This window comes from Heptranchias perlo, chromosome 41, assembly GCF_035084215.1.
Source record: "Heptranchias perlo isolate sHepPer1 chromosome 41, sHepPer1.hap1, whole genome shotgun sequence".
NCBI lineage: Eukaryota > Metazoa > Chordata > Chondrichthyes > Hexanchiformes > Hexanchidae > Heptranchias > Heptranchias perlo.
Window position 1 is genome coordinate 12,679,340 of NC_090365.1, and position 25,668 is coordinate 12,705,007.

At 44.4% G+C, this 25,668-nt stretch overlaps 1 protein-coding gene across 5 annotated transcripts in view; it reads right to left on the reverse strand.

The window, feature by feature from the left end:
- LOC137306062 (galectin-9-like) overlaps positions 1–25,668 on the reverse strand; it is a 45,747-nt gene continuing 20,079 nt past the window's right edge. For 2 of the 5 annotated variants that reach the window (XM_067975115.1, XM_067975114.1), the window contains 6 exons: positions 20,604–20,666; positions 19,875–19,946; positions 13,160–13,192; positions 6,837–6,922; positions 5,984–6,149; positions 1–3,813 (listed from right to left, as the gene is read on the reverse strand). In XM_067975115.1, the coding sequence (XP_067831216.1) occupies positions 3,667–3,813; positions 5,984–6,149; positions 6,837–6,922; positions 13,160–13,192; positions 19,875–19,946; positions 20,604–20,666 (567 nt within the window). In that variant the 3' untranslated portion in view covers positions 1–3,666. The remainder of the gene's footprint in view (positions 3,814–5,983; positions 6,150–6,836; positions 6,923–13,159; positions 13,193–19,874; positions 19,947–20,603; positions 20,667–25,668) is intronic. The other 3 variants (XM_067975117.1, XM_067975116.1, XM_067975118.1) reach the window with 2 other exon arrangements.

A 25,668-nucleotide genomic window follows, 5' to 3' on the forward strand; every position in this document is an offset into this window, starting at 1 on the left:
TATTCTACCACCGTTTTTTAATGCGCCTTGAAAGGTCTGTGACGATTCAATTAAAAATTTCCTTTTAAAGAGCAGTGTTTGCCTCAGCCCCTTTACAGGGAGTGCAAACTCAGCAGTACAATGTCAGTCTATGATTAAAATAATACATGCAAAAATGTTGTAATTAAACAGAAAGTACAGTGTAAATGTTATTACAGAGCTTCTTAACAATATTTGAAGTTTTACTTTTTATTTTGCTTTTTGATAGGGTAGATAGAGAGAAACCCTACCAAATCCAGAATAAGGGGGCATAACCTTAAAATTAGAGCTAGGCCGTTCAGGGGTGATGTCAGGAAAAAACTTCTTCACACAAAGGGTAGTGGAAATCTGGAACTCTTTCCCCCAGAAAAGCTGTTGAGGCTGGGGGTCAATTGAAAATTTCAACACTGAGATTGATAGACTTTTGTTCGGGAAGGGTATTAAGGGTTATGGAACCAAGGTGGGTAAATGGAGTTAAGATACAGATCAGCCATGATCTAACAGGCTAGAGGGGCTGAATGGCCTACTCCTGTTCCTATGTTCCATGTGTAAAGGTGTATGGTGGAGGGTTTTATTTCAAGGAAGTTTCTCTATATCGATAGAATGGCTGGGTTCTCCTCAGTGCTGTTTGTTAGTGGCCATCCTGTATGTCACATGGTGGAGGAGAGATTTCCACTAGACACTAAATTAGTGACATTATAAGTACGTTCTTTAAAAACAGCTTTGCCTTGCTGCTACACCAAGTACACAGGGGAAACTTTCTCCCAAATTAATGGGGTTCAATCTTTTTGCATTTTTGCCCTAATTTTCTCCTGTCGTCTCCTGTCAGCAGTCTGTACATCGGTTCATCAGGCATCAGTCACCCTCTGGGACCATGCGTTAATGGCCATTCTGTGCACGTGAGCCTGGACAGTGTTATTTGACTGGGACAGCATCGCAAATGAGCCTAACAACGACCTCGCCCGATGTCGGGGCACAAACGGTCTTTCCAGAAGGGGGGTCACTAGATCAGGAGTGGGCACCGTGCCTGATTCTTTTTCTCTTCCCCTCTCCCAGGGTGCTGAGGTCACTAATAGCATCCCACCTGAGAGCAGCTTACTCAGCACAGATCAGGAATTGAACCAGGGATTCTCCTATTGAACCTGATTTGCATCCTGCTACTGTACAGTGCCCTCTTACCACAGTTCATATCTGCTCTTGTAAAAACTGTCCAGCAGCAAAAGCACTGGAACAAAACACATCCAATGGGAGACCAGCCAAAACCAGCAACTACCCTGTGAATCTGAACTGAGTTTCGCTGATAAGAGGCGACGACTTAGAAATATTGCAAAGAAAGAGAACTGGATAAATACTTGAAGGGGAAAAATTTGCAAGGCTATGGGGAAGCGGCAGGGGAGTGGAAAGAGCCGGTACAGGCACGATGGGCCGAATGACCTCCTTCTGTGCTGTGTATTTTTATGAATCTATAAACAACCGGGACAGGGTGGGGAATAAGAGCAGAGGGGCAAATTGTACCCTCGTGTCTGCTACGTAACATTTTAGCAGCCTTTTTGCTGGATGATCCTTAGTTGAAACCCCTTGAAAGGCAGCCATTTTGTTTTCCTGCTAATCAACAGCACTCTCTTAAGCATCATCGACACTAGTTTCTACTTCGGATGCAGTAAAGTCTAGTGGGAATCATGTATTTTTATTGGGTTTTGGGACAACTTTCTCAGGTTGTTTTCATCGCTTTTCTTTGATATCCAGATTGACCCCTGAAGCTGACAAGAGTGGACAAATGGCCTGGTCCCAGATTGAAGCCAACCACTGAGGACAGCCTTTATATTCTGGGAGACAACAGCAATGTCAGATTGGGAACTGACTGGAGTGGAGATCAGACCTGTGCCCATTCCTTGCTCTGTGTCACCGAGTGTTAGCCTGTGGATGTTTTGCTCTGTTTAACTGCAATTTTAAAAAAAACACAACAAAAAGTGCTTCCAAATACAAGCCACGACCAAACCCATGGGAATCATTGCCATTGGCTAATGTGCCGTGCAAGAGTTATGGTGACTTTCTTCACTGCACTCAAACAAAATGGCCGTCCTCTGGGCTCTGTGGAGGGAAGTTTCGACTAAGGATTATTCTGCAAGAAAGGAGGGAGTTAAATGAGAAGAATGCGGGACTCTCCAAAAGAGATAGATTCTGCTTCACAGATAGAGAAGATCATTTACTTCATGATCAAAAGCAAAATACTGCGGATGCTGGAAATCTGAAATAAAAACAGAAAATGCTGGAAGTAACAAGCAACGTGGATAAAGGGAATCCTGTGGATGTGGTCTATTTGGATTTCCAGAAGGCTTTTGACAAGGTGCCACATCAAAGGCTACTACAGAAAATAAGAGCTCATGGTGTAGGGGGTAACATATTAGCATGGATAAAGAATTGGTTAGCTAACAGGAAACAGAGAGTAGGCATAAATGGGTCATTTTCAGGTTGGCAAGATGTAACGAGTGGAATGCCATAGGGATCAGTGCTTGGGCCTCAACTATTTACAATCTTTATCAATGACTTGGATGAAGGGACCGATTGTATGGTTGCTAAATTTGCTGATGACACATACAAACATACGGACATACGAATTAAGAGCAGGAGTAGGCCATTCGGCCCCTCGAGCCTGCATTGCCATTTGATAAGAAAAGGTAGGTAGGAAAGTTAGTTGTGAAGAGGACATATGGAGTCTGCAAAGGGATACAGATAGGTTAAGTGAGTGGGCAAAAATTTGGCAGATGGTGTATAATGTGGGAAAATGTGAACTTGTCCACTTTGGCAGGAAGAATAGAAAAGCAGTATATTATTTAAATAGAGAGAGATTGCAGAACTCTGAGGTACAGAGGGATCTGGGTGTCCTAGTACATGAATCACAAAAAGTTAGTATGCAGGTACAGCAAGTGATTAGGAAGGCAAATGGAATGTTGTCATTTATTGCAAGGGGAATGGAATATAAAAGTAGAGATGTTTTGCTACAGTTGTACAGGGCATTGGTGAGACCACATCTAGAATACTGTGTGCAGTTTTGGTCTCCTTATTTAAGAAAGGACATAATTGCTTTGGAGACGGTTCAGAGAAGGTTCATTCGACTGATTCCTGGGATGAGGGGGTTATCTTATGAGGAAAGGTTGGACCAGTTAGGCCTGTATACACTGGAGTTTAGACGAATGAGAGGTGATCTTATTGAAGCACATAAGATCCTGAGGGGACTAGAAGGGCTAGATACTGAGGGGATGTTTCCCCTTGTGGGAGAGACTAGAACTAGGGGTCACAGTTTAAAAATAAGGGGTCTCCCATTTAAGATGGAGATGAGGAGAATTTTTTTCTCTCAGAGGGTCGTGAGTCTATGGAACTCCCTTCCCCAGAGAGCGGTGGAGGCAGGGTCATTGAATATTTTTAAGACTGATTTAGATAGATTCCTGATTAACAAGGGAGCCAAAGGTTATAGTAGGTAGATGGAAAAGTAGGGTTGGGGTCACAATCAGATCAGCCATGATCTTATCAAATGGCAGAGCAGGCTCAAGGGGCCGAATGGCCTACTCCTGCTCTTAATTCGTATGCAGATGCTGCCTGACTTGCTGAGATTCTCCAGCATTTTCTGTTTTTAATTACTTCATGATGTCAGTATTGCACATGAGAAAGGGAGATATCGCCAGTGACTTCTAGGTGATCGACCTGGTTCAAGGGTTGAATCCGATGGTTGAAGTTGAACAGGTGTCTTCCATTGACTGAGACCTTGTAGCAGGTTGGTTGAACCACGATTAGCATCTGACAAGAAACAATTCCAGATAAATCATGAAATCCCTTCATCAACACATCAAGAGGTCTTTTGTAATCTGGTCAGACACAAAGTACTAAGAAACAAAGGACTTGTATTTACATAGGGTCTTATCATGTCTCAAAGCATTTCACACATGAATTACTTTGGAGTGTCAATGCTGTTATCATATAAAGAAACACATTTTACACACAGCAAGATCCTACTAATAACAATGAGATAAATAATAGTCTGTTGTTAGGTGGTGTATGTTGAGGGAGGAATGTTGGCCGGAACACTGGGAAAACACTGTGCTCTTCTTGGAATTGTGGCGTGGGATCTTTAACATCCACCTGAACTCCAAACAGACAGGACCCTTACAAGCAGCAGATAGAGGAGACCTTTACTCATCCTAGAAGTGCAAACCCAGTGCCTAAATCCGTTCCACCACCCAATCCTCCTATAGATCCATAGAAGTTCTATTAATAACCCAACATATTTGGTACTCAAAATCCAAACTGGAAGCCAAATGGAGCCCACCTTTACCTCACCTGTGGCTCTCAACGCACATTGTGCTGTCTGTGTCTCTGGGGATCCATCCACATCCTGCAAACTCTGGGTGTGGCTACAGCGTGGATGATGACTTAAAGGCAAAGTCACCCATCCCACACTCCTAATGGGGAGCCACCCTTCAAAGGGAAGTGCGAGCCAGGGATAGGGCTACAATGCGACCCATAATCCCACTCAATATGGTGGTGGAGGGAGTAACTGCCAGTATACCTGAGCCCCCGATCGAGGGCCAGTACCTACCAGCTATGATGGCAGTCAGCAGACCTCTTGCGCACTGATCTCGGTCTGACTGGGACTGAGGTGCAGCAACAACAACAGGGCTCCATGCAGGTATGCTGCAATATGTGTACAAAGTTCCCCTCCCATAGGCAACTAGTTATTAGCATTAGGACTGCCTGTACTGTCATGACAATCAAAGGTTTTAAAAGTGAGAGTGGAACACCCAGACAGATCTAAAATACATCTTTGCACTGCACTGGATTTATACTGCAGCCAGTGCGAAATTGAAGAGACTCGAGACGCTCTCCTGTGAGGGGGAGGGGTTGGGAGTGGGGATTCCAGCTCACTCGGCTGTAAGATGCTCGAGTGTCAGATCAGGACACGACATGAGATGAACTGTTTTGCATCATTGAGCATTCAAAACCGTCTTGTATTAACGTGAAAACTTAACTGCACTCGGAGAGAGGTACAATAGGTTAGGAGTGTCCCCCTCGACAGGAAGTTAATCAGTATTCATAATGTAAACAAAATGAACATACTCAAGTGACCAGATTTGCTGTTATTGACTTCAGTAACTGGTAACCAAACAAAGCTCCTCAGCTTTGTACTTAGTGTTGCCAGCCCTCCTGGATTGGCCTGGAGTCTCCAGGAGTTAAAGATTAATCTCCAGGTCACTGCTGCGGTGAGAAATATCTTAGGGGCAGTAAAAAAAGTGTGTATTTTTCATTTTCGTTTATTAGTTGTAAAAATATTGGCGAAGAATAAAAATGGCTGTTTGACCGGGCAATGCAGTTGGAGACGAGAGGTCATGTGATGAAACCTCCATGAATACGTCCAACCAGAGTTGTCAACCCCAGTTGTACCACAAAACTAATAACAGCATCTTAAATATCTAAAACAAATCAATTTTTAAAATATGTTCTTGGGAAGTGGGTAACACTGGCAAGGTGCTGTTGATTAACCTCCCGAGTCACCTTGACGGCAGCGTGGGTCAACCACATAGCTTGGGACTGGAGTCACATGTAGGCCTGACGGGTATTAATGAACCAGTTAGGTTTTTACAGCAATCTGGCAGGTCATTTTCTGGTGCTAATTACCAGATTGTTTTAAAAATTCAAAATTAAAACTTACTGAGATTTGAACTCATCACCTCTTGAGTTGCTAGTCTATCCCATAACCAGTAGGTTACCATACCCACTACAGCAACTGAAGTGAAGGGGAGGCCTCCCTGTTCTGAATAACTGATCCCTCTGTGCTAGAAACGTTCTACAACATCAATGTTATTGGCGTAGAGGTTAGCCCACAGTTAGTTCCACGTTACGTGCTTCATCTACAGCAAGCCCAAGAGATTTGGCTTAGGAGCATCACTCAATGCAAAGTCAGAAAGCATACCTCAAATGTTTGGCCAGGTACGAATGGGAGAAATGGCAGGCCCCGCTCCTCTGTACCCCAGCTCTGGTTGATCCGACTGTTCCTAACCACTGCGTTTTCATCGAATCTTTGATTGATGTGGAGGGCAATGTTATCACCATAACTCGTCTTCAGATTAATGGTAAACCTGAAAAAAAGCATAATGTGGGCTGGTAGATGACTCAGTTTGCAACTTGCAGCTTCTTCTTGTTCCACCTTTTGTCTACTCCTTCAAATTTGTTCTGACCTAAAATGGCAATCGGGGCTCTATTTATGTCCTAAGACGCCGATTTCCGTATTAAAATGGGAACTAGCGTCTGAAACCAGCGGGCAATTTGGACACCCGGCAGACGTCGCCTTTTCTAAATGGAGCCTGCCGCATCGCCGCTCTTAACTGGGCGGTGAGGCTACTGAACCCCATTTTGAGGCCAGGTGAAGGCAGTCAAAATAAACCCTAATGTCTCTTGGTTAGGGGGGGGGTGGAAATAATCAGCCAGTGTTCCTGCTCCCTATAAAAGCTATACAGTGATCCTGCTGGAAAGTGTATGTGTGGACATGAGATCGACAGGATCAGACTCTGCTGTGAGGCACGTCTCTGTCAAATAGTATGCCGACATTGGGGATGCGCAAGAGGCCAGAATTGGAGGAGCTCAGCGATCTCGGAGGGTTGTAGGGCTGGAGGAGGTAACAGAGATAGGGAGGGGCGAGACCATGGAGGGATTTGAACTCAAGGATGAGAATTTTATATTCGAGGCGTTCCCAGACTGGGATTTCTTCTGCTAGCAAGGCCCTTTATAAAGAAAATCAGTCTTGCCACTGACTGCCAACCATTTACCTGTGAGGCTTGGGTCTCACGGTCCCAATTACTTTTATCTTCTGCTGTGGCCAGAGGCTTCCCATGTAGGCCTGGTATGGAACCACCTGAAAAAGAAATGGCACGACCATGAGCAGGAGGTCCCTTTTATCACGATGAACCAGCCACCGCACCAGGCCAAAGGGGGACCTTGGAATATGAGGAGCCCACATGAATGAAGCCACATTCTAAACAGGCCAGACATTGCGCAAAGCCTATCATTCTGGTTGTGATGTATTTTTGCCTCTTTTTTTCCTTTCAATCTTCTCCCCTCCTAAAGATCATTCTCTGAAGGCTGGACAGGTAATCTGCCGAGGCTGGTGAGCAGCCATTTAAACGTGGGACAGCATAGTTCATATTCGTCACTCAACACCTTCCCAGAACAAAAGAAGTCTTGCATTTACATAGCGCCTTCCACAACCTCAGGAAGTCCCAAAGTGCTTTACAGACAATGAAATACTTTTGAAGTAGCATCACTATTGCAATGTAGGAAACGCTGCAGCCAATTTGGACACAGCAAGGTCCCACAGACAGCAATGAGATAATGACCAATGACTTGGGTGAAGGGACCGAGTGTAACTTATCCAAGTTTGCTGACAGTACAAAGCTAGGTGGGAAAGTAAGCTGTGAGGAGGACACAAAGAGTCTGCAAAGGGATATAGACAGGTTAAATGAGTGGGCAAGAAGGTGGCAGATGGAGTATAATGTGGGGAAATGTGAGGTCATTCACTTTGGTAGGAAGAATAGAAAAACAGATTATTTTTAAATGGTGAGAAACTATTAAATGTTGGCGTTCAGAGAGATTTGGGTGTCCTTGTCCATGAAATACAAAAAGTTAGCATGCAATTAGGAAGGCAAATAGCATGTTGGCCTTTATTGGATGGGGGTTGGAGTACAAGAGTAAGGAAGTCTTACCACAATTGTACAGGGCTTTGGTAAGACCTCACCTGGAGTACTGCATACAGTTTTGGTCTCCTTATCTAAAGAAGGATATACTTGCCTTGGAGGCAGTGCAATGAAAGTTCACTAGATTAATTCTTGGGATGAGAGGGTTGTCCTATGAGGAGAGGTTGAGTAGAATGGGCCGATACTCTCTGGAGTTTAAAAGAACGAGAGGTGATCTCATTGAAACATGAAAGATTCTGAGGGGGCTTAACAAGGTAGCAGCTGAGAGATTGTTTCCCCTGGCTGGAGAGTCTAGAACTAGGGGGCATAGTCTCAGGATAAGAGGTCGGCCATTTATGACTAAGATTAGGAGGAATTTCTTCAGAGGGTCGTGAATCTTAGGAATTCTTTACCCCAGGGGGCTGTGGATGCTGAGTCATTGAGTATATTCAAAGCTGAGATAGATAAATTTTTGGACTCCAGGGGAATCAAGGGACATGGAGATCAGGCAAGATAATGGAATTGAGGTTGAAGATCAGCCATGATCTGATTGAATGGCGGGGCAGGCTTGAGGGGCCGTATGGCCGACTCCTGCTCTTATTTTGCATGTTCTTATAATCTGTTTAAGAGATGCTGGTTGAGGGATCAATATTGGCCAGGACTCCAGGGAGAACTTCCCTACTCTTCTTCAAAATAATGCCATGGGATCTTTACATCCATCTGAGAGGACAGACAGGGCCTCGGTTTTATATCTTATCTGAAGGATAGCACACTCAAACAGTGCAGCACTCCCTCAGTACTTCACTGGAGTGTCAGCCTAGATTTTGTGCTCAATTCTGGAGGGAGACTTGAACCCACAACCTTCTACCTCAGAGGTGAATGTGCTACCCACTGAGCCAAGACTGACACCTGGGGTATCCCCAGGGAGGAAGTCAACATGAAGGTATCACCACGGAAGTTGATGCTCCAACTCTCAACAGTTTAGACGTATAAAAGATGTGTGTTTATATAAATTAGGAGATTTCCGCACCCATGAGGACGGCCTCAACCGGGATCTTGGGTTCATGTCACGCTACACGTTACCCCACCAGCGAACAAATGTTATCTGTTTTTAATATAATGGGTCATTTGCTGGCTCTCTCTGCCTTCCGGATGTTTCTGCCTCTCTCTGTGTTTTTTTTTCTCTGTTTTTTTTCCCTGTTTGTTTTTTTGTTGAATGTGTATTCGGAGGTTCTGCAGGTAACACCTCTCTGTCTGAACACGGTGATTGCCTTGGCAACGGGCAGTTGCAGGGGCAGTCTGTAAACACCATGTATTATTGTTCAATATGTATAAATGCGTAGGCTTCAAGGAGATCTTGAAACATTTGCCTGAGGAAGGAGAAAATCTCCGAAAGCTTGTGAATTTAAAATAAAATTGCTGGACTATAACTTGGTGTTGTAAAATTGTTTACAATATATAAATTAGAGCTGCACGTGACCTGCCATAGTGGGTTGAAGCCCAGCAAATGATCTTGTAAAAAGATAGCACGTGAATCTGCGTCATTAGTGTCCACACACTAGGTTCTATTGTCGCATCGGTTCAACTGGGTGAGGAAGGTGGCAAAGGACTTGGGAGTGAATCGGTCAGATTTTAGCTGCTGAGTAACCCAGCATTCCAGCACAGGTCGTAGAGTGTGAGGTCATGGATAGCCCAAACTCCCAACACTGTTCCCCAAACTCTTGCTGAGAGACGGGGCCATTGAGCAGGCCGGAGGAGAATGAAAAGAGCATTCTACTCAATCTCTCCTCATAGGACAAACCCCTCATCCCAGGAATCAATCTAGTGAACCTTTGTTGCATCCCCTCTAAGGCAAGTATATCCTTCCTTAGGTAAGGAGACCAAAACTATACACAGTACTCCAAGTGTGGTCTCACCAGAGCCCTATATAATTGCAACAAGATTTCCTTACTCTTATAATCCAACCCCCTCGCAATAAAGGCTAACATACCATTTGCCTTCCTAATCACTTGCTGTACCTATATGTTAACTTTTGCGATTCGTGTACAAGGACACCCAAATCCCTCTCACCTTTTAAAAAATATTCTGCTTTTCTGTTCTTCCTACCAAAATGGATAATTTCACATTTCCCCACATAATACTCCATCTGCCACCTTCTCGCCCACTCACTTAACCTGTCTATATCCCTTTGCAGCCTCTTTACGTCCTCCTCACAGCTTACTTTCCCACCTAGCTTTGTATCGTCAGCAAACCTGGACATATTACTCTCGGTCCCTTCATCTAAGTCATTGATATATAGTGTAAACAGGTGAGGCCCAAGCACCGATCCTTGTACACCCCACTAGTTACAACCTGCCAACCCGAAAATGACTTATTTATTCCTACTCTCTGTTTTCTGTCCGTTAAACAATCCTCAATCCATGCTAAATATATTACCCCCAATCCCATGAGCCCTAATTTTGTGTGGCAACTTATCGAAAGCCTTTTGAAAATCCAAATATACTACATCTACTGGTTCCCCCTTATCTACTATTCTAGAATCTAGGGAATTCTGGAAGATCAAAACCAATGCATCCGCTATCTCTGCAGCCACCTCTTAAAACCCTAGGATGTAAGCCATCAGGTCATGGGGATTTGTCAGCTTTTGGTCCCATTAATTTCTCCAGTATTTTTTCTTTACCAATATTAATTACTTTAAATTCCTCACTCTCATTAGACCCTTGGTTCCCTATTTCCAGTACTTTTTTTGTCTTCTACTGTGAAGGCAGATACAAAATATTTGTTTAATTTCTCTGCCATTTCCTTATTCCCCATTATAATTTCTCCTGTCTCTGCCTCTAAGGGACTAACATTTACTTTCACTAATCTCTTCCTTTTTACATGTTTGTAGAAGCTCTTACAATCTGTTTTTATATTTCTTGCCAGTTTAATCTCAATCAATTCATTGTAAGCCTCTTCTTTTAATCTAATACTATCCCACTGCTTATCTACCGTCATTTCCTTTAATCTAATTTCCCAATCTACCGTAGCCAACTTGCCCCTCATACCTACGTAATTGATTTTGTTTAAATTTAAGACCCAAGTTTCGGACTTAACTACATCACTCTCAAACTCAATATGAAATTCTATAATATTATGATCACTCTTCTGCAGAGGATCTTTAACTGTAAGATTATTAATTAACCCTGTCTCATTACACAATACTAGATCTAATATAGCCTGTTCCCTAGTTGGTTCCTCGATATACTGTTCTGGAAAACTGTCTCGAATGCATTCCATGAACTTGTCCTCCAAACTACTTTTGCCAATTTGGTCTGCCAAGTCTATATGAAGATTAAAGTCCCGCACGATTATTGCATTACCTTTGTTACATGCTCCTCTAATTTCCTGTTTTATACTCTGCCCGACACTATAACTACTGTTAGGGAGCCTATAAACTACTCCCACCAGTGTTTTCTGCCCCTTGTTATTTCTTAACTCCACCCATTCTGATTCCACATCCTGATTTTCTGAACTGAACACCAACACTGTTTGTTCCCCCCCAAAAAAGAGAAATTTGGGGGGGAGCTAAGGTGGCCACTTTGTTCCTTTCGGTGAATTTTGCCTTGTTGACAGGTTGCACTACACATCCTGGTAACTTATACATAACACGTGGTCCATGTGATCTCCTGGACTGGTTTTGATCACCTGAGGGGGGTTGGAGAGGAATTTTCCGGAGTATTTTTTCCCTCATTGACCCTGTTTTTTTTTGCCTCCCAGGAGATTACATGGATGCGGGCATGGGGTGGGGTGGGGGATTGTTTAGCCACAATAGTCCGGCTATAATGGTGTGGTGCAGGCTTGATGGAGCAGCTGGTCTTTTCCTGCCTGTCAATTTCGTATGTAATGGTATCTCACAGATATATTTGACCGCATGTCTGACTGAGACCTTCCTCTGTGCCACCCCTCCCCCATACCCACCCCTATTGGTGTCGCTGCTGGGACAATTGGAATGTTTCATACTTTGGGTGGGTCTCCCATCCCCTAACCCCCCCCCCCCCGCTCCACCAACAGTGCACAGCCTTCACCCCACACATCTCCCCATTCTGGCACAGTATTCTCTTCCTAAACCCCTCCCCCAACCCTGTCACCTGTAAAAGCCACCCCAGGACATTGCTGCAGGAGTTCCTCAGGGCAGTGACCGAGGCCCAACCATCTTCAGCTGCTTCATCAATGACCTCCCCTCTATCATAAGGTCAGAAATGGGGATGTTCGCTGATGATTGTCTAACCCGGTAGTGTTCAGTTCGATTCGCAACCCCTCAGATAATGAAGCAGTCTGTGCCAGCATGCAGCAAGACCTGGACAACATCCAGGCTTGGGCTGATAAGTAGCAAGTAACATTCGCGCCAGACAAGTGCCATGCATTGACCATCTCCAACAAGAGAGAGTCTAACCACCTCCTCTTGACATTCAACGGCATTACCATCGCCGGATCCCCCACCATCAACATCCTGGGGTCCAGAAACTTAACTGGACCAGCCATATAAATATTGTGGCAATTGATACTAGCTCAATTGCTAAATTTAAATCTGAGATAGATAGCTTTTTGGCAACCAAAGGTATTAAGGGATATGGGCCAAAGGCAGGTATATAGAGTTAGATCACAGATCAGCCATGATCTTATCAAATGGCGGAGCAGGCACGAGGGGCTGAATGGCCTACTCCTGTTCCTATGTTCCTAAGAGCAGATCAGAGGCTGGCTATTCTACGGCGAGTGACTCACCTCCTGACTCCCCAAAGCCTTTCCACCATCTACAAGGCACAAGTCAGGAGTGTGTTGGAATACTCTCCACTTGCCTGGATGACTGCAGCTCCAACAACATTCAAGAAGCTCCACACCATCCAGGACAAAGCAGCCCGCTTGATTGGCACCCCATCCACCACCCTAAACATTCACTCCCTTCACCACCGGCGCACTGTGGCTGCAGTGTGTACCATCCACAGGATGCACTGTAGCAACTCGGCACGGCTTCTTTGACAGCACCTCCCAAACCCGCGACCTCTACTAACTAGAAAGACAAGGGCAGCAGGCACATGGGAATACCACCACCTGCACGTTCCCCTCCAAGTCACACACCATCCCGACTTGGAAATATATCGCCATTCCTTCATCGTCGCTGGGTCAAAATCCTGGAACTCGCGACCTAACAGCACTGTGGGAGAACCTTCACCACACGGACTGCAGCGGTTCAAGAAGGTGACTCACCACCACCTTCTCAAGGGCAATTATGGATGGGCAATAAATGCTGGCCTCGCCAGCGATGTCCACATCCCATGAACGAATAAAAAAAAGTGGTGGGAACAATACATATAGTCATGTGCATTTTGGAAGAATGGAACTATAAGGTATAGTTTTACAAAACCTAACCAAATACTTACCGGGTTAGACACGGTCACTGGTGGGTTGGTGTTCTGAAAAGCAATGGAAATGAGGTTAGTATTTGAAGTAATGGTTCTGGTTAGTGTATCACTGACCACACATGCCTCTAATCCCCAAACTGCAGCCACAATATGTAAGCACCACAACCAGGAAGCACTACAAACCAACTTTGTGAGAGGAAATTTACCCAAGATAATACCAAGAAAGCATGCCAATACCACAGTGCACCTGGACTGAACCACTCCGAGTGAAATATTCTTTATTGCTGCTCTAGTAGTTGGCTGCTGTTGAATTTCACACCTTGGGCTTGCTTTTCCTGCTGTCCCATTTCCAACCACCTTCCAGGACTGTAACCATCTCTCCCGACCTTTTCTCGCAGGTGGCCAATTCTGTGGGAAGTGAAGCTCTCCCCACTGTGACAGCACAGAAACCGCATTATATCCAGGAGGGAAAAGTGAAAACCCAGCAGATCAGGAGCTGGCACATGGGGAGGGATGGGATTCAAAGATTCAGGACAGCAGGTCAGAGGTACAGAGTTTAACCAATTCTGCCTATTAAACAGGACATAGTCAAAGAATAAAAGATTCCGAATAATTCAGAGGCACAAACTAACAAATCAAACCTAAGAAAAGCAGAGAGGCAGAGAAAGCAAGAGAGGCAGAGAAAGCAAGAGAGGAAGAGAAAGAAAGGGAGAGGAAGAGAAAGAAAGGGAGAGGAAGGAAGAGGGAGAGGAAGCAAGAGAGGCAGAGAAAGCAAGAGAGGAAGAGAAAGAAAGGGAGAGGAAGAGAAAGAAAGGGAGAGGAAGGAAGAGGGAGAGGAAGAGAGAGCGAGAGGAAGAGAGAGCGAGAGGAAGAGAGAGCGAGACAAAGAGAGAGCGAGACAAAGAGAGAGCGAGACGAAGAGAGAGCGAGACGAAGAGAGAGCGAGACGAAGAGAGAGCGAGACGAAGAGAGAGCGAGACGAAGAGAGAGGCAAAAAGCGGGGAGGGGGCAATAGAGAAGGGGAAGTGATTTTCCCGCTTACTTTCAATTTTCTTGCTTTCTTCCCATTCCCTTTGATATTCTTCAAGTAATTATCCAGCGCTTTTTTTTTAAGTGTTGTAATGGATTTGTATTGAACACAATTTGTAATAAAACATTCCATATTCTAATTTGGGTGAAAAGGTTTTTTCTAATCACCCCTTTGATTTATCTAGTGCTTATCTTGAAATCGTGCCCTGATCTTCCATTTGCCAACCAATGGAAATAATCCTGTGTTCTCTTGTCTTATTCTTTTTATCATTTTGAAAAACTCAAATCTTACGATTCAAGGGAATAAGAGCCAAAGACAGACAGACAGCGAGAGAGAAAAGCTAAAGGAACAATGAATTGGTAGGGAACAATGGAGAGAGATGGTTTGAGTCCCAAACTATGGCCTTCTCCAGCAGTATTAACTCTGATGGGGAAGGGGCTGATGAAGAATCTGGCATAGGTTCCAGCATAACTAGGGGTGGCATTACCAGCTTGACTGGATATTTCAGATTTTCATAGATGGAGACAATTTTTTAATGTAACGGTTTGTATGGAATCACAGACGTGCAATGAGACGCAACCCTTTCATTAGCACCTGTGCTTGGATCTAAACAAAACGACTGCATAGGATAATAGTTTGGAGTAAAAGACCTTATGATGTATCGATGAACACTTAAAACAGATGCATGTCAATGGCAACTTAAAGGTGATTCAGCCACAGCTGAGGTAAAACTTGTTTTCAGTAAGCACAACTGGCTGATGAAAGGGCTAACTGTCATTGTCGATCTTACAATGCGACTCTTTATACAGCCTAGCATCAAAAGCTCGCATGCATTGGTCCTTGACTCCGTTGGACCGTGACCACCAAAGTCCAATATTCCATATTGCTTTGAAATGGAAGTGACTTGGGGCAGAAAGAAATGCACCCAAAGTGATCAGAGTTCAGTCAAAAGCCAAAAAATAGATCATACACCATGGGTAAGTGACAGGGGGGGTGGCAGCTAACCCAGACTCCCTACAGGGGGCAAGTTCTGCCAGTCTCAGCCAGGGGATGGGGAGGGAGGAAGAATAAATCACTAAGTCTCCACGGTTGCTCGAGCCTGGATCCAACCGAATGGCAGCACTGGGTGTGGCTGCTGGTGAAGGAAGAGGAATAAAAATTAATGTTCACAATATTATGATGAGATATTAATATTAGGGTTTAAATATACAACAAGGCTCCCTCCCTGATGTTCAGTTGGTAACAACACAGCCTGGTGCGGAACTAATTGATACAGAACAGGAAGGTCTCAGTTTCAATCCCCAGTCTGAATTGAGTTAGCTGACTTCAGTCATGGGATTGGTAAGGGTAATGTAACTTGCCTCAGCTCTCTGGGATAGAGTTTTCCCACTCCTGACCCAATTACTCCTTTTGGAAAACACATCCAGGTGTGTGGATGTCAGGTGAGGACAGGATCAGAGTTGGCCGTGATGCCCTCTACAGTCAAAGCTTGCCAACACTTCCTGTTTAGGTACAGTCAGGAAGGATGGGCGTGAGGGTGACATATCAGGAGAGATGAGGAGGAAATTGGCAATGAAACACAACTCAATGTAAAACTGCCGAGGTGAAAACAGGCTCGAAATAATTCTGCTTCCCAATATTAATGGCACTGGTGTCCACAGGATACATTGACCCTGTGGAGCTGACCCACGGCCATTCCAATATCACTGACACCACAGGCACAAGGTGCAACAAGAAAGTTGGCACAAACTCGGATAAATACGGTTTGGGGATTAAGAGGCCAACAGGTCAAAGGTGGCCTTAAAATGTTCTCACCTTGCTCCTCCTCTTCTTAACACTGTGTCTCTTCCTTGGATACAGATTCAGGGATGCCCACTACCCTCTCTCTCCCTCTCCACCCCAGCCATTGCTTTGCTCAACTTGCCATTTTCCCAAGTTCAAGTTGGACATTGAGTATTGACAGACTATTCAACCACAGATGCCATCAAAGCTGGTGCCAATCCTGCCCTCACCCAATATCTGTGCACCCATCAGCAGGGGTCACTGGATAGTGATCAGGAATGGGAATAATGGGCTAGTTTCCTGTCCCTTTAGCCAAGGAACCTTGAGGCTATGTGCAGTTTAGAATAGGACTTCAGAACTCCTCACCTCCCTCACCTTGCTGTTATATTGGTTTTACCGGGGTGGTAATGCCATCGGCTCCTGTCAGCTGGTAAGATTTGGTTAATAAAACAAAGTGGGTCTTCCCAGCAATCAACCCTAGTGAATCTGGTACCTTTTCTCTGTTGCACGAGCCCCATATATTAAGAAAGAAAAGAAAGACTTGCATTTATACAGCGCCTTTCATGACCGCAGGACGTCTCAAAGTGCTTTAGAGCCAAATTAAATACTTTTGAAGTGTGGTCATTGTAATGAAGGAAATGCACAGCTAATTTACGCACATCAAGATCTCCCAAACAGCAATGAGATAATGACCAAATAATCTGTTTTCGGTATGTAAGGTTAAGGGATAAATATTGGCCAGAACACTGGTGAGAACTCCCCTGCTCTTCTTCAAACAGTGCCATGGGATCTTTAATGTCCACCTGAGAGGGCAGACCAGGTTGTAGTTTTAAGTCTCATCCAGAAGACGTGCCAACAGTGCAGCACTCCCTCAGTACTGCACTGGAGTGTCAGTCTGGATTTTAGAATAGTAGGAGCCGACTGAGATTAAACCATTGTAGCGATACAGCTTCAGTCTTCCCTTCTTCCTACAATCTACAAGTCCTTAACACCCCGAGCTGCTCCTTACTTAATCACAACTCCTCCGCTTACCTCACTTTCTGTCTCCTCGTCGCTTCAGCCCTGCTGGTGTCCCACCCTGTGAACCTTGGCTTGTGTATCACTTGTGTATAAGCTGTGGCTCAATGGGTAGCGCTCTCGCTGCTAAGTCAGAAGGTTGTGGGTTCAAGTCCCACTCCAGAGACTTAAGCATCAAGTCTAGGTTAACACTTGAAGGATAACAAACATGGTTAAGAGACCTAATGCTGCACTGTTAGAGGTGCTATCTTTCGGATGAGATGTTAAATTGGGACTCTGCCCTCTCAGGGGGATGTAAAAGATCCCACAGCATTGTTTTGAAGAAGAGTAGGGGAATTGTCCCGACCAATATTTATCCCTCAATCAACATCAGATGGTTTTTAGACTGTTTCTAGGACCTTGCTGTGCGCAAAATTGGCTGCCATGTTTCCTACGTTGAGTGACTACACTTTGAAAGTACTTCATTGGCTGTAATAAACATTCCCTTGAGGAATAAAAACTCCATCCGTGGCTAACAAGAGATGCTAAGGATCGTATTAGATTAAAAGAGACTTATAATGTTGCCAAAAAGACTAGTAAGCTTGAGGATTGGGAGGGTTTTAGAAATCAGCAAAGGATGACCAAGAAATTGAAGAGGGACAAAATCGAATATGAGAGTAAACTAGCAAGAAAAATAAAAACAGATTGTAAGAGCTTCTTTGTGTAAAAAGGAAGAGATTAGCGAAAGTAAACATGGGTCCCTTAGAGGCAGAAACAGGAGAAATTATAATGGGGAGTAAGGAAATGGCAGAGACGTTACACAAATATTTTGTATCAGCCTTCACAGTAGAAGACACAAAAAACATTCTAGAAATAGTGGGAAACCAAGGGTCTAACGAGAGTAAGAAATTTAAAGTAATTAATATTAGTAAAGATAAAGTACAGGATAAATTAAAATGGGACTAAAAGCCGACAAATCCCCTGGACCTGATGGCCTACATCCTAGGGTTTTAAAAGAGGTGGCTGCAGAGATAGTGGATGCATTGGTTTTGATCTTCCAGAATTCTCTAGATTCTAAAACGGTCCCCGTGGATTGGAAGGTAGCAAATGTAACACCACTATTCAAGAAAGGATGGAGAGAGAAAACAGGTAACTACAGGCCAGTTAGCCTCACATCCGTAGTAGGGAAAATGCGAGAATCTACTATTGAGGATGTAGTAACAGGGCATTTAGATAATCATACTAAGATTAGGCAGTCAACACGGTTTTATGAAAAAGAAATCCTGTTTGACAAATCTATTAAGAGTTTTTTAAGGCTGTAACAAGCAGGGTCGATAAGGGGCAACCAGCGGATGTAGTATATTTGGATTTTGAAAAGGCATTCGATAAGGTACCATGCAAGAGGTTGTTACAGAAGATTAGGGCTCATGGGATTGGGGGTAGTTTATTAGCATGGATTGAGGATTGGTTAACGGACAGAAAACAGAGAGTAGGAATAAACAAGTCATTTTCAGGTTGGCAGGTTGTGACTAGTGGGGTGCCGCAAGGATCAGTGCTTGGGCCTCAGCTGTTTAAACTATATATTAATGACTTAGATGAGGGGACTAAGTGTAACGTAGCCTAGTTTGCTGATTTCACAAAGCTAGGTGGGAAAGTAAGCTGTGAGGAGGGCGCAAGGAGGCTGCAAAGGTATAGCGACAGGTTAAGTGAGTGGGCAAGAAGGTGGCAGATGGAGTATAATGTAGGGAAATTCACTTTGGTAGGAAGAATAGAAAAGCAGAATATTTTTTAAAAGGTGAGAGAGATTTGGGTGTCCTTCTACACGAATCACAAAAGTTAACATATTGGTACAGCAAGCAATTAGGAAGGCAAATAGTATGTTAGCCTTTATTGCAAGGGCTTGGAGTATAAGAGTAAGGAGGTCTTGCTGCAATTATATAGGGCTCTGGTGAGACCACACCTGGAGTACTGTGTACAGTTTTGGTCTCCTTACCTAACGAAGGATATACTTGCCTTAGAGGGGATGCAACGGAGGTTCATTAGATTCCTGTGATGAGAGGGTTGTCCTATGAGGAGAGATTGAGTAGAATGGGCCTATATTTTCTGGAGTTTAGAAGAATGAGAGGTGATCACATTGAAACGTATAACATTTTTAGAGGGCTCGACAGGGGAGATGGTGAGAGGCAGTTTCCTCTGGCTGTTGAGTCTCAAACTAGGGGTCATAGACTCGGGATAAGGGGTCGGCTATTTAGGACCAAGATGAGGAAAAATTTCATCACTTAGAGGTTGTGAATCTTTGGAATTCTCTACTCCAGAGGGATGTGGACGCTCAGTCATTGAGTGTATTCAAGACTGAGATCGACAGATTTTTGGACATTAAGGGAATCAAAGGATGTGGGGATGGGACAGGAAATTGGAGTTGAGGTAGAAGATCAGCCATGATCTTAGTGAATGGCGGAGCAGGCTCGAGGGGCCTTATGGCCTACTCCTATATCTTATGTTCTTATGTGAAGTGCTTTGGGATGTCCTGAGGTCGTGCAAGGTTCTTTCTTTCCTTTGGCTTTAGGTTCCTCAATTTAAAGAAAAAAGTCTCCTCACCACTACCTCAGCTGAGATCAGCTAACTCAGCTTAGGCCAAGGGGCCTGAGGCCTTCCTGTTCTGTAGCCACTGCTATCTGAGGCCTTCCTGTTCTGTAGCCACTGCTATCTGAGGCCTTCCTGTTCTGTAGCCACTGCTACCTACTGAGCCATCAAAGCAAATCGAGATATTTCTTTCATAGTTTCAACTTGTTGCCACAGTAATACTGCACGGGTAATAATGGCTGTACAGATCTGGCAGTACTTTTGTTTCTTCCTTTTAAAGCATTCAAGAGTACCACACCTGTGAGCAACTTAAGTTCCTCGTATCCATTCAGTCCAACTCACCTTGGAGCGATTACGCTTCCCACCTTGACAAGAAGTGTTCATATAGATTTGTTTAGCCATTAGGTGAGAGGCCTGAGAGGAGGGGTGGAAAGTCAATATAATTACACAGCTCCCCTCTGACATGGGCAGCCTGGACACAGCTCATTGTTAAAAGTAGTCACACTCCTGCTCGAGTGACTGATGGTCAAAATCTTTGGTGCTCCATTTCTCACACAGCTTCTGATTGTCGTGAGCTTGCAGATACATCACAGCTGTGGAGTTGGGGGGTGGGTGGCTTTCAATTTCTTCAGCGGGGAGGGGTCTTCCTGATCAGCCGCTGTAACTGGGTTTCCGCCGATCTAGCCAAGCTATGGGGGCCACTCGGGAAAACCTCCCAAGGAAATTCCCGGTGCAAGACTCTTCAACTGTCTACTCCTGTAACTTGTTCTTTCTCTGCAGGAGAACACAGACTGGACGGACCGAACAGCCTGTTTCTGTGTTGCAATTTCTATGTAATCAGGGATGTATTTTTAATCATTCTTATTTTTGTCGTGTACAAATGATAAGGTTTTACATTGAAACTTTCTTTTGGGCAATTACCAGCCTGACTATACCTCTAACGAGTTGCCTTGGTTAACTTCAGCACTGATCACTGCCCTGAATTATCGTACGACTCACTTAAGACACATCCATTATTATTTACCGTGAGGTGTCTCCCAAAAAAATTAAACCTTAAAAAGTGAAACTTACCGGTCCTTTGCCGAATTGAAAAGGAGAGGAGTAGGCAGGAGTTGAAGCCAATACAGGCTGAATCTAGGAGAAAATACAATGCAGTGTTATCCATACAGTCTGATTAAGTCAGGGAAAGAAAGCAAAAAAAAACATAATTTGGAAATATCACATCTCTCTGAGTCCAAACAAATCTAAACTCGGATCTGAGGGACTAGTTTTAATGATTTCTCAATGAACTCTGAAAAACAAATCTTCAATAGGCTGCAGTACCAAAATGGCCCTGCAAATGGCTGTACTGAGCTGACTAATTCCCTGCTCCCAGCAGAACAGAGCAAGAATAAAAACAGAAAATGCTGGAAAACACTTAGCAGGTCAGGCAGTATCTGTGGAGAGAGACAGAGTTAATGTTTCGGGTCGATGAACTTTTATCAGAACTGGAAGAAGTTAGAGATTTAACACTCTATAAGCAAGTGCAGAGCTAGGGAAAAGGGGGAAGGAGGAGAGAATAAAGGGGAAGGTCTGTGATAGGGCAGGAGTGATTAAATGACAAAAAGGTGCAAGGCAAAAGGAGGTGGTAATGAGTCAATAAAGAAACAAAAAATGGGGGCGGTGGTTATTATCTCAACTCATTGTTGAGGCCGGAAGGCTGTAGAGTGCCTAATGCTTTCATCTTTCAATCAGGCACTTTACAGCCTTCCGGCCTCAAAATTGATTTCAACAACTTCAGATCATAACCACTGCTCTCATTTTCTCAATTGTAAACAATTTTACAACACCAAGTTATAGTCCAACAAATTTATTTTAAATTCCACAAGTTTTCGGAGGCTTCCTCCTTCCTCAGGTGAGCCTCCACATCGTTCACCTGACAAAGGAGGAAGCCTCCGAAAGCTTGTGGAATTTAAAATAAATTTGTTGGACTATAACTTGGTGTTATAAAATTGTTTACAATTGTCAACCCCAGTCCATCACCGGCATCTCCACCTCATTTTCTCAGACAACAGGTGCTGTAACCGTTTACACCTACTCTGGACCCATCTTTTGTTCCTTTATTGATCGATCACCACCCCCCTTTTGCCTTGCACCCTCATCCCTTTTTCACCCTCATTCCTTTTTCACCCCCATCCCTTTTTCACCCCCATCCCTTTTTCACCCTCGTTTAATTACTGCACCCAGTCACAAACCTTTCATTTTTATTCTTCATTCCCACCCCCCCCCCCCCAATTTCCCTGGCTCTGCACTCGCTTAAAAACTGTTAAATCTCTAACTCCTTCCAGTTCTGACGAAAGGTCATTGACCTGAAACGTTAACTCTGTTTCTCTCCCCACAGATGCTGCCTGAACTGCTGAGTGTTTCCAGCATTTTCTGTATTTATTTCAAATTTTCAGCATCTGCAGTATTTTGCTTTAGAACAAAGCAGGAGATGCAGCCCCACCTACAGGATGGGAGGGTTACCTACTGCACTGGTCTGGATCGGATGCATCCTAGGTTGCTGAGGGAAGTGAGGGTGGATACTGCAGAGGTGCTGGCCATAACCTTCCAATCATCCTTAGATATGGAAGTGGTGCCAGAGGACTGGAGAATTGCAAATGTTACACCCTTTTTCAAAAAAGGGTGCAAGGACAAACCCGGCAACCACAGGCCAGTCAGTTTAACCTCAGTAGTGAGGAAGCTTTTAGAAACAATAATCCAAGACAAAATTAATAGTCACTTGGACAAGTGTGGATTAATAAAGGAAAGCCAGCACGGATTTGTTGAAGGCAAATCATGTTTAACTAACTTGATTGAGTTTTTTGATGAGGTAACAGAGAGGGTAGATGAGGGCAATGCAGTTGATGTGGTGTATATGGACTTTCAAAAGGCGTTTGATAAAGTGCCACATATTAGGCTTGTCAGCAAAATTGATGCCCATGGAATAAAAGGGGGCAGTGGCAGCATGGATACAAAATTACCTAAGTGACAGGAAACAGAGAGTAGTGGTGAACGGTTATTTTTCAGACTGGAGGAAGGTGTACAGTGGTGTTCCCCAGGGGTTGGTACTAGGACCACTGCTTTTTTTGATATATATTAATGACATGTTCTTGGGTGTACAGGGCACAACTTCAAAATTTGCAGATGACACAAAACTTAGAAGTGTAGTGAACAGTGAAGAGGATAGTGATAGACTTCAAGAGACATAGACAGGCTGGTGGAATGGGCAGACACATGGCAGATGAAATTTAATGCAGAGAAGTGCGAAGTGATACATTTTAGCAGGAAGAATGAGAAGCAATATAAACTTAATTCTAAAGGGGGTGCAGGAACAGAGCACCTAGGGGTATATGTGCACAAATCTTTGAAGGTGGCAGGACAGGTTGAAAAAGCGGCTAAAAAAGCATATGGGATCCTGGGCTTTATAAATAGAGGCATAGAGTACAAAAGCAAGGAAGTTATGTTGAACCTTTATAAAACACTGGTTCGGCCACAACTGGAATACCATGTCCAATTCTGGGCACCATAATTTAGGAAGGATGTAAAGGCCTTAGAGAGGATCAGAAAAGATTTACTAGAATGGTTCTAAGGATGAGGGACTTCAGTTACGTGGATAGACTGGAGAAGCTGGGGTTTTTCTCCTTAGAGCAGAGAAGGTTGAGAGGAGATTTGATAGATGTGTTCAAAATCATGAAGGGTTTAGATAAAGTAAATAAAGAACTGTTCCCATTGGCAGAAGGGTCAAGAACCAGAGGACACAGGTTTAAGGTGATTGGCAAAAGAATCAAAGGCGACATGAGGAAAAACTTTTTTACGCAGCGAGTAGTTATGATCTGGAAGGCGCTGCCTGAAAGGTTGGTGGAAGCAGATTCAATTGTGGCTTTCAAAAAGGGAATTGGATAAATACTTGAAGGGAAAAAATTTGCATGGCAACGGGGAATGAGCGGGGGAATGGGTCTAACTGGATTGCTTTTACAAAGAGCCAGCACGGGCTCGATGGGCCGAATGACCTCCTCCTGTGCTGTAACCATTCTATGATTGTATGCAGCCCCACCTACAGCATGGGTGGGAGATACACCTCCCCGTGCAAATGCAGGAGATGCAACACCTGCCCTTTCACCTCCTCCCTTCCCACCGTCCAGGGCCACAAAGACTCCTTCCAGGTGAAACAGCGATGTACTTATATTTCTTTCAATTTAATATACTATTCACTGTTCACGATGCGGTCTTCGCTACATTGGGGAGACCAATGCAGATTGGGTGATCGTTTTGCTGAACACCTCCATTCAGTCCGCAAGCCTGACCCTGAGCTTCCAGTCGCTTGCCGATTAACTCTCCGTCCCACTCCCACTCTGATCTCTCTGTCCTCGGCCTCTTACACTGTTCCAATGAAGCTCAATGGAAGCTCGAGGAGCAGCACCTCTTCTTTCGTTTAGGCACTTTACAAACCTTCTGGATTCAACATTGATTTCAATAACTTCAGATCATAACCATTTTTTTCAACAGCAAGTGCTGGTAATGGTTCTGCCGTTTACAGTCCCTCTATACCCATCTTTTGTTTCTTTATTTATCCCATTACCTCCCTCCTTGCCTTGCACCATCATCCCTTTTATCATTTAATCACCTCCCACCCTCCATCCTATCAGAGACCTTCCCTTTTATTCTTTCTTCCCCTCCCCTTCCACCCCTGACCCCGCCCCTTGCTTAAAAACTGTTTAATCTGTTTCTTTCTCCACAGATACTGCCTGACTTGCTGAGTATTTCCAACATTTTCTGTTTTATTACAGGAGGGGAGGGTTACCCACAGCATCCCCACCCTCAGGGTGAGAGGGTTATCCAGTGCAGCTCCTTCTAGAGAATGGGACGGTTATCTACAACAGTCCCACCTACAGGATGGGAGGGGTTACCTAATGCAACCCCTCCTACAGGATAGGAGGGTTACCTGCAGGATGGGAAGGTAAAAAGGCCCATTTTGGAATATGTCAAGTCTCATTGCTGATACATATATAAAACCTTAATAGCATCCTTCTAATTGTCAGCATTATTTTTAATTCAAAGTGGTTTGAAGAAAAATCCCAGTTTAATTGATTCTGCATTTTTTTTAATATTCATTCTCGGCTTGTGGGTCTCGCTGGCAAGGCCGGCATTTATTGCCCATCCCTAGTTGCCCTTGAGAAGGTGGTGGCGAGCCACCTTCTTAAACCGCTGCAGCCCATGTGGTGAAAGTACTCCCACAGTGCTGTTAGGTAGGGAGATCCAAGATTTTGATCCAGCAATGATGAAGGAACGGCCGATATATGTCCAGGTCAGAATGGTGTCTGACCTGGAGATGATGGTGTTCCCATGCACCTGTGTCCTTGTCCTTCTAGGTGGCGGGTTGGGGAGATGCTGTTCAAGAATGTGTGGTTTTTGCAAACACAAGCACCTTACAGCAAAAGGCCATTGGACAGCATTCAGGAGTTGGGACCCTGGGAAAGTGCAGCAGCCCAACCACTGCCCCTGCTGAGATTAACGGCACAGATTGGGGTATCACAGTGGCCCATCTTGTTGGAAGAACATATGGCGTCACTGAGTGAAAGGGGCATGACCAATCCTCACTCCGTTCAGTTACCACACTCAGTTGCATTCTGGGGAATTGCATGGGGGGGACGAATTTCAGCAGGGAAGCTCTCATGAGGCTGTTACACCCTCCCTGACTGCCTGTAAAGAGTGGTACAGGTGGGAGTCTAGGAGCTGCCCCTAAACCCCCCCCTCCCCCATTGTCCTCTCGCTGGTAAGACTAACAATGGGGGTGTAACAGGGATAAACCCCGGATCCAGAAAGGGTAGAGTTCTTTTCTCTGAAACAGCAATTAAAACCTTCATGGCTTCCTTCACCTGTATTATGTGAGGCCATTTCTCAACCACTTTCCACACAAGTCACAATTGACTAGAAATTTTGGATTCTATCAGATCTCACAACACAGAAGGAAGCCATTCGGCCCATCACACCTGTGCTGGCTCCTTGAAAGAGCTCTCCGCTTAGTCCCATTCCCTTGCTCTTTCCAAATACCCTTTTAAATGTTTCTTTTGCACTTCCCTTTCTCAAACTATTATGGATTCTGCTTCCCCCACTA